This window comes from Rutilus rutilus, assembly GCF_951802725.1.
Source record: "Rutilus rutilus genome assembly, chromosome: 5".
NCBI classification, from domain to species: Eukaryota; Metazoa; Chordata; class Actinopteri; order Cypriniformes; family Leuciscidae; genus Rutilus; species Rutilus rutilus.
The window spans coordinates 49,492,886-49,509,676 of NC_140213.1; the positions used below are offsets into that span (position 1 = coordinate 49,492,886).

At 36.6% G+C, this 16,791-nt stretch overlaps 1 protein-coding gene across 2 annotated transcripts in view; it reads left to right on the top strand.

Moving 5' to 3' along the window:
- The first annotated feature begins 7,544 nt into the window (after positions 1-7,544).
- secisbp2l (SECIS binding protein 2-like) overlaps positions 7,545-16,791 on the top strand; it is a 32,719-nt gene continuing 23,472 nt past the window's right edge. For both annotated transcript variants that reach the window (XM_084409397.1, XM_084409398.1), the window contains exon 1: positions 7,545-7,689. In XM_084409397.1, coding sequence (XP_084265523.1) covers positions 7,669-7,689 — 21 coding nt within the window. In that variant the 5' untranslated portion in view covers positions 7,545-7,668. The remainder of the gene's footprint in view (positions 7,690-16,791) is intronic.

The window sequence follows — 16,791 nt, forward strand, 5'->3', positions numbered from 1 at the left end:
TCATTCACAATCATTCCCTTTAAATAGACTCCTAAGCCTTCACTGCCTCATGGTTTGCCAGCTGGTGTAGGCCTACCTTTGGTTAATATAATTAAACAACAATCAGTGTAATTACAATTTTATTCTGTGCATGAAAACACTTCAATTCGCCTAACTAAACACTGTGTGTATTAACTTCAGAATTATATTCGTATACTGAGATGTAAAGATGTTTTGCAGTGGTGGCCTCCTGTTAACAATGATAAGGTAAAGCTAAGAGTGGTCTAGACCAACCTTCCGAACTTATGACTTACAGAAGGTATACTTAACTACGAACGTATTAAGGTACAGCCTTAAGGTATAACTTAAGAAAGAAAGACGTGGTGTTAAGAAGGTTTCGGGAAACGCAGCCCAGATCTCTCTTCTCAGTTGAATAGTTGGAATAACAAGAGGTCAGTCATAAGACATCAATAATAATGCATGAGAATAAGATGGAAGGTCTGTCCCAGAACTGTGTGTGTGTGTGAGTGTGTGTGTGGCCTCATCGCATGTTGTGGTTGCGTGCGAGACTCCAGCGACGCGCGTGCTCTCGGGGCGTCTGGGGTTTGATGTGTAAAACAACAACCCCGTGGACTTAAATGAGTGTATAAAAGCAGAATCACGCGCAAGCCTTGTAAAAGTGAAAACACAACATGTGTAGTCACGCATGCCGTTACGGTGACCGGAGGGGGTGCGCGCGCGCCCCTCCGTGAGATCTGAAACTCTGCCGCGCTTTTTTAACCCATAAAATTACACGCGCGCAGAGCAGCGGCGAATGCGCGCCAAAAACACTCTTGGCGGGAGATCGCGTGAAAGATTAAACCGTGTGTCAGAAACATGTTTACATTTATGCTCATTAGCGGAGGCATACAATATTTTATTGGCAAGCTGGCATTAAACGGGTGATAAAGTCTTAGTTAGACGTTTTTGACAGTAGGATAAATATGAAACCCCATTACATAAAAAACATGCTTTGGCAAATCACAATTATGACATAAAAAGTCGTAATTATGACATACTAAAATACATAATACTTTCTGTGTCATAATTATGAATTCTTGTTATAGGTTTTGAGTCATAATTTCATCTTTAATGTCATAATTATGACTTTTTATGTCATAATTTCGACTTAGTATGTCATAATTTCTACTTTTAATGTCATAATTATGTTTTTTTTTTTTTTTATGGGGCAGAAATGGGCTTTCTATATTAGTGTACTAGTATAATATGCACACTTATAGCCTACTATACACTAGAAGTAGGCTGTGTAGTTAGCAGCAGTGATGGGAAACAGTATGCCAATAATACTAAATAATGTCTTAATATGTGACAAATATATGATCAGTAAGTTGACAGCAAATGTTTTTACATTGCTTTAACTTCAAAATAAGTTTAGCAATTTTCTACTTTTTTAATAAGTTTTACAAGATTCGACTTTAAGTCAGTTTACTGAAATTTAAGTTGAACTGACTTAAACATCCAAATTGAGTGTACTTAAAAAAGTGTACTTTTTTTTCTTTTCTTTTTTACAGTGCATTGATGCATATTGATTGAGTTTGTGCAAATGTGTTAGAACAGAATTCAAGTCAAGAGAGAACAGTGTCGACCTTTGCACAAGGGCTTGTGGGTAATAGTACTTTATTAGTTTTATTTTTATTATTATTGATAATCTTCCAGACCGCAAATCAGCAAGACACGTTGACTTTATCATACTATTTTTAATGTAGCCTGCATGATTTGGGACACTCTAATTCTGGGCTGTTCCATCTGGCAATGAGAAAGAATTCCTAGTTTGTTTAGTCACAACCTCCCGTGTTTAATTTAATTATGTTTTTTATGTGTCTGTTAATGACACAGCAAGTACTCTAATGAGCACACACAGGTGAGCAACACTTTGATCACTTTCAGATTTTCAGGTCATTATGTTGAGAAAGGCAAGCAAATAAGTTTGAGATTCATGTTTTTGTCATGATAGAATGAAAAACAACAGCGCCACCTTTAGGTGAATGTGAGAGTTGTCTGGTTTTCCATTGATGGGGGACATGAACTAAAGTGAGGATATTAATAATATTAAACTTTATTTATATAGCCCATTTATAGCTGCTATGATCAAAGTGCTTTACAAAGTAATGAAAACAACAAACACATGAGTAAAACAGACATAAAGAGCTTTATATCATATTAAATCAAGTTTAATAGCTCAAATACTCCATTGAACAAAAAATATAATAATAATGCACTAAACGGTTCACACCAATGTTCAAACAAAAACTATAGAAAATGATGTGATTGCAAGCAGTGATTTAAGAAACTATCAGCTTATGACATCTAGAATTTCATGACAAAACTTTGAATAGCTTGAATAATGAAAACAGATTTCAATCACCAGTAAAGACACCATGAGCCAGACGAAGAGTTAATATAAGATTAGTTGGGTCAGTATATTATGGAAGCTTGTTTCCGCCACAGAATAAAACATTTTAAAAGATAATTGCGACTTTTTATCTCACAATTGCGAGTTTACATCTCGCAATTATGACTTTATTTCTCAGAATTGCGAGATATAAAGTCAGAATTGCGAGATATAAAGTCAGAATTGCGAGAGGTAAAGTCAGAATTGTGAGTTATAAAGTCAGAATTGAGAGATATAAAGTCTGAATTGCGTGTTATAATGTCAGAATTGCGTGAAATAAAGTCGCAATTGCGTGAAATAAAGTTGCAATTGCGTGTTATAAGTCAGAATTGCGTCTTATAAAGTCAGAATTGTGAGATATAAAGTCAGAATTGTGTGAAATAAAGTCGCAATTGCGTGAAATAAAGTCGCAATGGTGAGTTATAAAGTCAGAATTGTGAGATATAAAGTCAGAATTGCGAGATATAAAGTCAGAATTGCGAGATATAAAGTCAGAATTGTAAGATATAAAGTCAGAATTGCGAGATATAAAGTCAGAATTGCGAGATATAAAGTCAGAATTGCGAGATATAAAGTCAGAATTGTGAGATATAAAGTCAGAATTGAGAGATATAAAGTCTGAATTGCGTGAAATAAAGTCGCAATTGCGTGAAATAAAGTTGCAATTGCGTGTTATAAGTCAGAATTGCGTCTTATAAAGTCAGAATTGTGAGATATAAAGTCAGAATTGTGTGAAATAAAGTCGCAATTGCGTGAAATAAAGTCGCAATGGTGAGTTATAAAGTCAGAATTGTGAGATATAAAGTCAGAATTGCGAGATATAAAGTCAGAATTGCGAGATATAAAGTCAGAATTGTAAGATATAAAGTCAGAATTGCGAGATATAAAGTCAGAATTGCGAGATATAAAGTCAGAATTGCGAGATATAAAGTCAGAATTGTGAGATATAAAGTCAGAATTGCGAGATATAAAGTCAGAATTGCGAGATATAAAGTCAGAATTGCGAGATATAAAGTCAGAATTGTAAGATATAAAGTCAGAATTGTAAGATATAAAGTCAAAATTGCGAGATATAAAGTCAGAATTGTGAGATATAAAGTCAGAATTGTAAGATATAAAGTCAGAATTGCGAGATATAAAGTCAAAATTGCGAGATATAAAGTCAGAATTGTGAGATATAAAGTCAGAATTGAGAGATATAAAGTCAGAATTGCGTGTTATAATGTCAGAATTGCGTGAAATAAAGTCGCAATTGCGTGAAATAAAGTTGCAATTGCGTGTTATAAGTCAGAATTGTGAGATATAAAGTCAGAATTGCGTCTTATAAAGTCAGAATTGTGAGATATAAAGTCAGAATTGTGTGAAATAAAGTCGCAATTGCGTGAAATAAAGTCGCAATGGTGAGTTATAAAGTCAGAATTGCGAGATATAAAGTCAGAATTGCGAGATATAAAGTCAGAATTGCGTGTTATAAAGTCAGAATTGCGTGAAATTAAGTCGCAATTGCGTGTTATAAAGTCAGAATTGCGTGTTATAAAGTCAGAATTGCGTGAAATAAAGTCGCAATTGCTTGAAATAAAGTCGCAATGGTGAGATATAAAGTCAGAATTGCGAGATATAAAGTCAGAATTGCGTCTTATAAAGTCAGAATTGCGTGTTATAAAGTCAGAATTGCGTGAAATTAAGTCGCAATTGCGTGTTATAAAGTCAGAATTGCGTGTTATAAAGTCAGAATTGCGTGAAATAAAGTCGCAATTGCTTGAAATAAAGTCGCAATGGTGAGATATAAAGTCAGAATTGTGAGATATGAAGTCAGAATTGCGAGATATAAAGTCGATTTAACGCAATTCTGACTTTATATCTCACAATTCTGACTTTATAAGACGCAATTCTGACTTTATATCTCGCAATTCTGACTTTATAAGACGCAATTCTGACTTTATATCTCACAATTCTGACTTTATAACACGCAATTCTGACTTTATATCTCACAATTCTGACTTTATAACACGCAATTCTGACTTTATATCTCACAATTCTGACTTTATATCTCACAATTCTGACTTTATATCACAATTCTGACTTTATAACTCACAATTCTGACTTTATATCTCGCAATTCTGACTTTATAACTCACAATTCTGACTTTATATCTCACAATTCTGACTTTATATCTCACAATTCTGACTTTATAACTCACAATTCTGACTTTATATCTCGCAATTCTGACTTTATATCTCGCAATTCTGACTTTATAACTCACAATTCTGACTTTATATCTCGCAATTCTGACTTTATATCTCGCAATTCTGACTTTATATCTCACAATTCTGACTTTATATCTCACAATTCTGACTTTATAACTCACAATTCTGACTTTATATCTCGCAATTCTGACTTTATCTCACAATTCTGACTTTACCTCTCGCAATTCTGACTTTATAACACGCAATTCTGACTTTATAACACGGAATTGCGACTTTATTTCACGCAATTCTGACTTTATATCTCGCAATTCTGACTTTATATCTCACAATTCTGACTTTATAACTCACAATTCTGACTTTATATCTCGCAATTCTGACTTTATCTCACAATTCTGACTTTACCTCTCGCAATTCTGACTTTATAACACGCAATTCTGACTTTATAACACGGAATTGCGACTTTATTTCACGCAATTCTGACTTTATATCTCGCAATTCTGACTTTATATCTCACAATTCTGACTTTATAACTCACAATTCTGACTTTATATCTCGCAATTCTGACTTTATTTCACGCAATTCTGACTTTATATCTCACAATTCTGACTTTATAACTCACAATTCTGACTTTATATCACGTAATTCTGACTTTATTTCACGCAATTCTGACTTTATATCTCACAATTCTGACTTTATATCTCGCAATTCTGACTTTATATCACGTAATTCTGACTTTATTTCACGCAATTCTGACTTTATAACTCACAATTCTGACTTTATATCTCGCAATTCTAACTTTATTTCACGCAATTCTGACTTTATATCTCACAATTCTGACTTTATAACTCACAATTCTGACTTTATAACTCACAATTCTGACTTTATTTCACGCAATTCTGACTTTATTTCACGCAATTCTGACTTTATAACTCACAATTCTGACTTTATATCTCGCAATTCTAACTTTATTTCACGCAATTCTGACTTTATATCTCACAATTCTGACTTTATAACTCACAATTCTGACTTTATAACTCACAATTCTGACTTTATTTCACGCAATTCTGACTTTATTTCACGCAATTCTGACTTTATATCTCACAATTCTGACTTTATATCTCGCAATTCTGACTTTATATCACGTAATTCTGAGATAAAAAGTCAGAATTGTGAGATTAAAAAGTCGCAATTACCTTTTTTATTTTTCACTCTGTGGCGGAAACAAGCTTCCATAGTATATTCTAGAGTAGTCTATGCAATAAATAAAGGATTTCTGTTTATTCAGTGTATCGGTCACTGCAGTAATCTTGCATATGTGAACATCACACCAAAGTTAGCAGACTGAACAATGTTTATGTAGCCTACATGTCAATTTCTACATACAATAATTCATTTTTTAATATTAAAATACAATTATGGATGGCATGTTGTATTACAGATTGTATTCTAAATTAGGTATCATGAATTAATGAATTTGTACAGTACATCTTGTTTAATTGACAGACATTTGGAAATGATAATGTACAGTATAGTCATGTTGTGTGTAATTCGCACCCTATAAAGGCTTGAAGTGTGTAAGTGCACACTTGTGTGGGTTGCTAGTGTCCGGCCCATCAGATAACAACACAATTGCTGTAGATTATCACTGTAAACATGTGTACAACTCAATGGCTGGTTTATGTTTTCTGTGCCAGTATTTTTAGGGTTGTTTTGAAGAATACTGAGAACAGTATTGTGTTGTGGGACGTATGGGTCGGGATAAAAATAGAGCTTTCTTTTCATGAATTCACAGAAACACAATGACATCATTAATTTTGGGAAAATGCACAAAACAAATCTGAGCTTTACAATACTGGGTGTCGCATAAGTCTCTCTCTCTCTCTCTCTGTGTGTGTGTGTGTGTGTATCATGTTGAAGCTTAAAGTCCCACTTCATTCTCTCCAATGAAAAGCATATTTACACTGTCTGAATCGCTCCCTATCCCCTATGTAGTGCGCTATGTGCCATTCACCATGTAGACAATAGTAAATGTGTGAACAAGTGACTGATTTCAGCGCGTCTATTTATAATGAAGGGGGCGGAGCTTAAGATTGTAGAGAGCATTTGATTGGACAGAAAATCTGATGAGAAGCTGAAGTGCAGAGTGATGTCATCAAAATCACTGATCCATATTTGTGGAAGTGAGTGACTGTAGGTTTTGCACTTATATCTTCAAAATGTGAATTTTGTCATTGTTTTGGAACACACTAGCTTATAGATAACTATATCTTATATATAATTGTATATTATACAATACATCTTAAGCAAAAAATGTTGCTTTGGTGTTGGTGATGATAAAATCACAGGCCTGATTATTGTCTTTGTTTATATAAATCAAATTGCAACAGCAACTCATGTCAATTTGAAATCGTCAACTGATGATAAAACTCACTGAACATCTCGGTTGCTGTTACATTTTATATATATAATATATACTATATATCTAAATACCTGAAAGTGAAACCTAAGTCCTGTGTATTTTACAATGAATATCTTTCTTATGCCCTTAAAATGATGAAAACACAACAACGTTTTGCTACAAAGGAAGAATATGACGTGAAAAATAAACCCTCTCTTCCTTTTTTCCCCCCTCTTTTTTTTTCTTTTCTTCTTCTTTTCTGTAATGCAATTTTGCACCTGATCCTACTGTCATAGTGTAATTATATATTTGTGTTGTCATGTTTTTTTGTACATGACATATTGTTCAATAATTATTATTTTTTTAAATAAGAAATATCTCGGTTGCTGTTATTTCTGCGCATGCGTGTGAGTTGAGTTTCCTGCTCTCGCGCGCCCCCTAACGGCATCTTGACAGAATTACAGAAACGCACATCCTTTATGACCCTCCGCGGCTTCCGTCCCAGATGAGTGTCAGTCAGTCAATCAGTCAGTCAGTCAGTGACGGACATCAGAACCGGAGCACCGGATCATGTCTCCGTTAGCGGCCTCCTGACAGCAGCCCGCGGCTCGGTTCCGGTGTCGGTGTGCGAGATGGACGCTGGAGAGAGAAAGGTAACTCGATTTATCGACACACGAACGCGATTAACACCCGCTGGCCTCACATTAGCTTTAGCATTAGCAGCGCTCGCGGGATTAAAGTCCAAAACTGCATAATGACGGATTATTATTGTGACCAAACACTCACATGTGTGTGAAATATGCGTTTATTTGTGTTCGTGTGTGTGTTAGTTGTGTATATCAGAGCTGACGCGATGCTGAGAGCGAAGGGACGCGTCAAAACAATGACGCCCCTGTTATGATCAATGAAACAAATCTAACGTTAGATCCATAACAGTGATTAATGAAATATCAGTGAACATGGCGATTATTACCAGAGCTCAATACTCGCGTAGCGTTTGTGTGAGTATATATAATCCCCTATTAATAATATAATGTTACAGTACCGTAGTAATACTCTGTCTTTTTAAGTAATTCAGAGAACCGAGTAAAAAAATTGTATGGCACATCAAGACGGGAATGATTACTACGGTATACGTGAAAGTACCATAGTACCAGCACTGTACTGTAGTTACACATCAGGAAGCGTGGTTATTGACCACATACATCTGCTTTATGAGGGTTGAAATGTGAGTGATTGACCCTCTGTGTAGAAACAATAACATACGATATTACATGACTGACTGTACAGTGACTGTGATATTACATGACTGACTGTATGGATTGACTGATATTACATGACTGACTGTATGGATTGACTGTGATATTACATGACTGACTGTATGGATTGACTGATATTACATGACTGACTGTACGGATCGACTGTGATATTACATGACTGACTGTACAGTGACTGTGATATTACATGACTGACTGGACAGATTGACTGTGATATTACATGATTGACTGTACGGATTGACTGTGATATTATATGATTGACTGTACGGATTGACTGTGATATTACATGACTGACTCTACAGTGACTGTGATATTACATGATTGACTGTACAGATTGACTGTGATATTACATGACTGACTGTACAGATCGACTGTGATATTACATTACTGACTGTACGGATCGACTGTGATATTACATGACTGACTGTACAGTGACTGTGATATTACATGACTGACTGTACAGATTGACTGTGATATTACATGACTGACTGTACGGATTGACTGATATTACATGACTGACTGTACGGATTGACTGTGATATTACATGACTGACTGTACGGATTGACTGATATTACATTACTGACTGTACGGATCGACTGTGATATTACATGACTGACTGTACAGTGACTGTGATATTACATGACTGACTGTACAGATCGACTGTGATATTACATGACTGACTGTACGGATTGACTGATATTACATAACTGACTGTACAGATCGACTGATATTACATGACTGACTGTACAGATCGACTGTGATATTACATGACTGACTGTACGGATTGACTGATATTACATGACTGACTGTACGGATTGACTGTGATATTACATGACTGACTCTACAGTGACTGATATTACATGACTGACTGTACAGTGACTGTGATATTACATGACTGACTGTACAGATTGACTGTGATATTACATGACTGACTGTAAAGATCGACTGTGATATTACATGACTGACTGTACGGATCGACTGTGATATTACATGACTGACTGTACAGATCGACTGTGATATTACATGACTGACTGTACAGATTGACTGTGATATTACATGACTGACTGTACAGATCGACTGTGATATTACATGACTGACTGTACGGATCGACTGTGATATTACATGACTGACTGTACAGATCGACTGTGATATTACATGACTGACTGTACAGATCGACTGTGATATTACATGACTGACTGTACAGATTGACTGTGCTGTGATATTACATAACTGTACGGATCGACTGTGATATTACATGACTGACTGTACGGATCGACTGTGGTATTACATGACTAACTGTACAGATCGACTGTGATAGGCCTATTACATGACTGACTGTACAGATCGACTGTGATATTACATGACTGACTGTACGGATCGACTGTGATATTACATGACTGACTGTATGGATTGACTGATATTACATGACTGACTATGGATCGACTGTGATATTACATGACTGACTGTATGGATTGACTGATATTACATGACTGACTGTATGGATTGACTGATATTACATAACTGACTGTATGGATCGACGGTGATATTACATGACTGACTGTATGGATCGACTGTGATATTACATGACTGACTGTATGGATTGACTGATATTACATGACTGACTGTATGGATCGACTGTGATATTACATGACTGACTGTATGGATTGACTGATATTACATGACTGACTGTATGGATCGACTGTGATATTACATGACTGACTGTATGGATTGACTGATATTACATGACTGACTGTACGGATCGACTGTGATATTACATGACTGACTGTATGGATCGACTGTGATATTACATGACTGACTGTACAGATTGACTGATATTACATGACTGACTCTACAGTGACTGTGATATTACATGACTGACTAGTACGGATAGACTGTGATATTATATGACTGACTGTACGGATTGACTGTGATGTTACATGACTGACTGTATGGATCGACTGTGATATTACATGACTGACTGTATGGATCGACTGTGATATCACATGACTGACTGTATGGATCGACTGTGATATTACATGACTGACTGTACAGATTGACTGTGATATTACATGACTGACTGTACAGATTGACTGTGATATTACATGACTGACTGTACAGATTGACTGATATTACATGACTGACTGTACGGATCGACTGTGATATTACATGACTGACTGTATGGATTGACTGATATTACATGACTGACTGTATGGATTGACTGATATTACATGACTGACTCTACAGTGACTGATATTACATGACTGACTGTATGGATTGACTGTGATATTACATGACTGACTGTATGGATTGACTGATATTACATAACTGACTGTATGGATCGACTGTGATATTACATGACTGACTGTACGGATTGATATTACATAACTGACTCTACAGTGACTGATATTACATGACTGACTGTACAGATTGACTGATATTACATGACTGACTCTACAGTAGGGTTGTGCCGATAGACGATAGTATCGTGTATCGACGATAGACAGAGATATCGCCGATGGCAGATGCCTTTGCCGATATCAATACGATAATTGGCTCGTTTTTCCATTAATGTATTAAATCATTATTATTATTATGAAGCTAGTATAGTTATTAAATTAATTAGGAACTACAATTATATTTGCCTTGCCTAAATTCATAACGACATCACCACATAACCACACTTGCGCCATATCACGCGCGTATGAGGACTCCTCAAAGAAAATGTTTTTAAAACAGACAAAACAAAAACTACATCCCACAATGAAATTTCATTGCAAGGTGATCCATTCACAAATTGTCAAGAGTGCTTTAACAGACGCATAATTTTTATACAGAGCCTAGATGAAGACGCGGCATCGTTGTTCGTCAGTATTTTGTTTCCATAGCACATTAACAAAATATTTAATGACACGAATAACACTAAAAACAATACAATTACAAAATATTAATTATAATAATAATATCAATAAAATGATATAGGCCGCCTAGGCCTAATAAAAGTCTTTAGTTCACGAAGCATCTGTGAAACTCTGCCATCTGTGAAAATCACAAGCAACTTCAAACTTGTTTAACAAGAAATATTCTTCTAATTATTTCGCTGTCAATAATGTAAGTCCACAAGAGAAATATTCAGCCAGTAAATTAAGATAGTTGCTGTACCGTTATCCACCGTCGACTCTGAGAGAACGTGCTGTTAATGCAGCGAAAGCTCAGTCCGTTTCTGCTTTCGTTTTCAGGGATTGAGCGCGTTTACATGCACGTTATTAACTCGATTATGCTGAATAAACTGACAATGCATGTGGTCATGTAAACGGATTAACCCGTTTTCCTTTATCAGAGTCAAGTCATAAGTTTAAGTCGGCGTATAACCGATCGACTTTTAGATTTTTGCCTCTGATTTCTCCTGGCATTTAAAACACCTGCGTTATTGAAGTGCGGTGCGCATGTGAAGTGCATCCAGACAGAGAGAGCACTGGTAGGAGGAGATATATCGCAGACTCCGACTCTTTCTTGAATCAAGAAATTAAAACGTGTTCACATCTCGTCAAACAGTCAAAATGCTGCAGATCTGTAACGGCATGAGAGGATAATGTGTGTCCGTAAATTTCCCGCTGACATGTTGAAATACTCCGAGTCAGATACAAGAATGATTAGGATCTTTTTTTTTTTCCTCACTATACCAGGAAATAACCTGATTTAGCCTATTAATAAACACTCCACCTTTGCTAGCAAAATAGAAAAAAGATTCTCATTTAAAACGAAGTAATAAAACAAGCAAATTGATGAGTAAATAAGCAAGTTAATAATCAAATAAGTAAGCCCCGCCCCCTCACGATAATATCGTGTATCGCCGATCTCACAGGCTGACGATAGGACGATATGAAAATGGAGCATATCGCGCAACCCTACTCTACAGTGACTGTGATATTACATGACTGACTAGTACGGATAGACTGTGATATTATATGACTGACTGTACGGATTGACTGTGATGTTACATGACTGACTGTACGGATTGACTGATATTACATAACTGACTGTACGGATTGACTGATATTACATGACTGACTCTACAGTGACTGATATTACATGACTGACTGTACGGATTGACTGATATTACATGACTGACTGTATGGATTGACTGTGATATTACATGACTGACTGTACAGATCGACTGTATTACATGACTGACTGTACAGATTGACTGTGATATTACATGACTGACTGTACAGTGACTGTGATATTACATAACTGACTGTACAGATTGACTGTGATTTTACATGACTGACTGTACGGATCGACTGTGATATTACATGACTGACTGTACGGATCGACTGTGATATTACATGACTGACTGTACAGATCGACTGTGATATTACATGACTGACTGTACAGATTGACTGATATTACATGACTGACTGTACGGATTGACTGATATTACATGACTGACTCTACAGTGACTGATATTACATGACTGACTTTACGGATTGACTGTGATATTACATGACTGACTGTACGGATCGACTGTGATATTACATGACTGACTCTACAGTGACTGATATTACATGACTGACTGTACGGATTGACTGTGATATTACATGACTGACTGTACGGATTGACTGTGATATTACATGACTGACTCTACAGTGACTGATATTACATGACTGACTGTACGGATTGACTGTGATATTACATGACTGACTCTACAGTGACTGATATTGACTGACTGTACGGATTGACTGTGATATTACATGACTGACTGTACGGATCGACTGTGATATTACATGACTGACTGTACAGATCGACTGATATTACATGACTGACTGTACGGATTGACTGTGATATTACATGACTGACTGTACGGATTGACTATTACATGACTGACTGTACGGATCGACTGTGATATTACATGACTGACTCTACAGTGACTGTGATATTACATGACTGACTGTACGGATCGACTGTGATATTACATGACTGACTCTACAGTGACTGTGATATTACATGACTGACTGTACGGATTGACTGTGATATTACATGACTGACTGTATGGATCGACTGTGATATTACATGACTGACTGTACAGATTGACTGTGATATTACATGACTGTACGGATTGACTGATATTACATAACTGACTGTATGGATCGACTGTGATATTACATGACCGTACGAATTGACTGATATTACATGACTGACTGTACAGATCGACTGTGATATTACATGACTGTACGAATTGACTGATATTACATGACTGACTGTACAGATTGATATTACATAACTGACTGTACGGATCGACTGTGATATTACATAACTTACTGTACGGATTGACTGTGATATTACATGACTGATTGAACGGATCGACTGTGATATTACATGACTGACTGTACAGATTGATATTACATAACTGACTGTACGGATCGACTGTGATATTACATAACTTACTGTACGGATTGACTGTGATATTACATGACTGACTGTACAGATCGACTGTGATATTACATGACTGACTGTACAGATTGACTGTGATATTACATGACTGACTGTACAGATTGACTGTGATATTACATGACTGACTGTACAGATTGACTGTGATATTACATGACTGACTGTACGGATTGACTGTGATATTACATGACTGACTCTACAGTGACTGTGATATTACATGACTGACTGTGATATTACATGACTGACTGTACAGATCGACTGTGATATTACATGACTGACTCTACAGATTGACTGTATTACATGACTGACTGTACAGATTGACTGATATTACATGACTGACTGTACAGTGACTGTGATATTACATGACTGATTGAACGGATTGACTGTGATATTACATGATTGACTGTACGGATTGACTGTGATATTACATGACTGACTGTACGGATCGACTGTGATATTACATGACTGATTGAACGGATCGACTGTGATATTACATGACTGACTGTACGGATCGACTGTGATATTACATGACTGACTGTATGGATCGACTGTGATATTACATGACTGATTGAACGGATCGACTGTGATATTACATGACTGACTCTACAGATTGACTGTGATATTACATGACTGACTGTACAGATTGACTGATATTACATGACTGACTGTACAGATTGACTGTGATATTACATGACTGACTGTACAGATCGACTGTGATATTACATGACTGACTGTACAGATTGACTGTGATATTACATGACTGACTGTACAGATTGACTGATATTACATGACTGACTGTACAGATTGACTGTGATATTACATGACTGATTGAACGGATTGACTGTGATATTACATATCTGATTACAGATTGACTGTTATATTGTGACTAATATCACATGACTTATAGTATAGTGACTGTGATATCACAGTGAGTTTATTTGTTTATTTGGTCTGGATTGGTGTGTGTGTGTGTGTGTGTGTGTGTGTGTGTTTTGCTGGTTTCTGCAGACACAGATCGCTTCTGATCCGTCAGGTTCTCTGTTTATTTGGTCTGGATTGTGTGTGTGTGTGTGTGTGTGTGTGTGTGTGTGTTGCTGGTTTCTGCAGACACCGATCGCATCTGATCCGTCAGGTTCTCTGTTTATTTGGTCTGGATTGGAGTGTGTGTGTGTGTGTGTGTTGCTGGTTTCTGCAGACACCGATCGCATCTGATCCGTCAGGTTTTTCTGCATTGATCACATTCCTCGCGCGTCAGTGATGTTCCTGTCGCTCAGATGCGTTTCTGTGCATTTCTCCTCGTGTTCCTGCTCAAGTCTGTCCAATCAGAGCTGTATCACGTGTGTTTGTGTTCTCAGAGCGATGCTGTCGTGACCCACACTTTCTCAAAAAGTCCAGGTCCAAAATTAGAAAAGTTTTTAAGTGATTACCTTAATGTATTTGTAATGCGAAACCACTAGTTTTTTATATTTGTTATTTTACCTGGTAACCTCAGCGGCCGGCTGTGTGGCGCTCAGCACACGTTTACAGAAACATCAGTATCAGTTCAGGATGGTCAGAGCTCTTCCAACCAAAACTGATCTCTAAAGCACAGTTTAGTGCTGGGCAACGATTAATCACATCCTAAATAAAAGATTGTGTTTACATAATATATGTGTGTGTGTGTGTGTACTGTGTATAATTATTTGGTATATATAAAGAAAAATGTGTTATATACAATTACATGCATGCAAATATTTCTTAAATAATATATACATGCATATGTGTATATTTATAGAAAATAATTATACACAGTACACACATATATTTATTTTGGATGCGATTAATCGTTGCCCAGCACTATATACATTCATTGGATTTAGAACTTAAGTGCATGTAGAAGATGTAATGATGAAGATCCACTTTTTGGTCTCAGTCCTTAAAACATCTTTACAAACAGAATGCATGGATGGAGTCACTCAAAGTCAAACCACCTTTATTTCTACAGCTCTTAATACTATTCAGATAGTTTAAAAGCAGTAATAAACAGGAAAATATCAGAATCAATGATGCAAATTTGATCAGATATGATACAGAAGATTAAAAATGGTCAAGCAACTCTCTCTCTCTCTCTCTCTCTCTCTCTCTCTGTCTCTCTCTATCTCTCTTTGTCCTGTCTTTCTTCAGCACAAAAACCCTCTGTTTCCTCCACACAAGTCTTGACACAGAAATGCTGAAAAGACAAAAGCGTCCCTCGTCGCCCTCATTAGTTCAGCCCACGTTGAGACCATCGCTTCACGTTCATGAAACTCCTGCCATTCAAGAGTTCTGCATGTTCTCTGCCAGCTTCATCCACACATTTTACCACGTTTAAAGGGATAGTCCACCCAAAAATGATCATTCTGTCATCATTTACTTGCTCACGTTGTTCCAAACCACTGTGATTTTTCATTCACAGTCCATAGACTGAAAGTAAATGGGGTCCAATGTTGTATGATTCCCAATGTTCTTCAACATGTGATCTTGTCTTTATCTCTGTAGCTTCACTGTGACTCTCACTTTAGTGTGTATTGATAGGGTCCTCTAATCTGCCCAAACCTGCTGCTTGTGTAATTAGCTTAACTTTAATCAGCTCCTCACTTTAATCCCTGATGTGACGCCTACATCCGCTTGTCTTTGTCACATACGCTTTAACAGTCACGTGATATCGAGACAAATCAATTCCAGTGCTTTATGGAATATCATGATGTTAATGTTCATCATTAATGCTTTGTTTTCACGCTGAGCAGTTTAGAGCGGTGGGATAGTTTACATTTGGAGATTCGATTAGCAGCGTGGACTGATGTTGCTGTCGGGGATCTGATTGGACGAGAGAGCAGATGGTGTGTGACATCACAATCGGAAGAGTGTACAGAGCTCCGCCCACCACCTACAGACGAACAATTGCTGCTATATACCATAACACACACTCTATTCACACTGTTACACACACACACAGCATCAGATGTGTCTTTGTTTCTGAACACAATGACTGTGTATGTAATCAGGGAATCA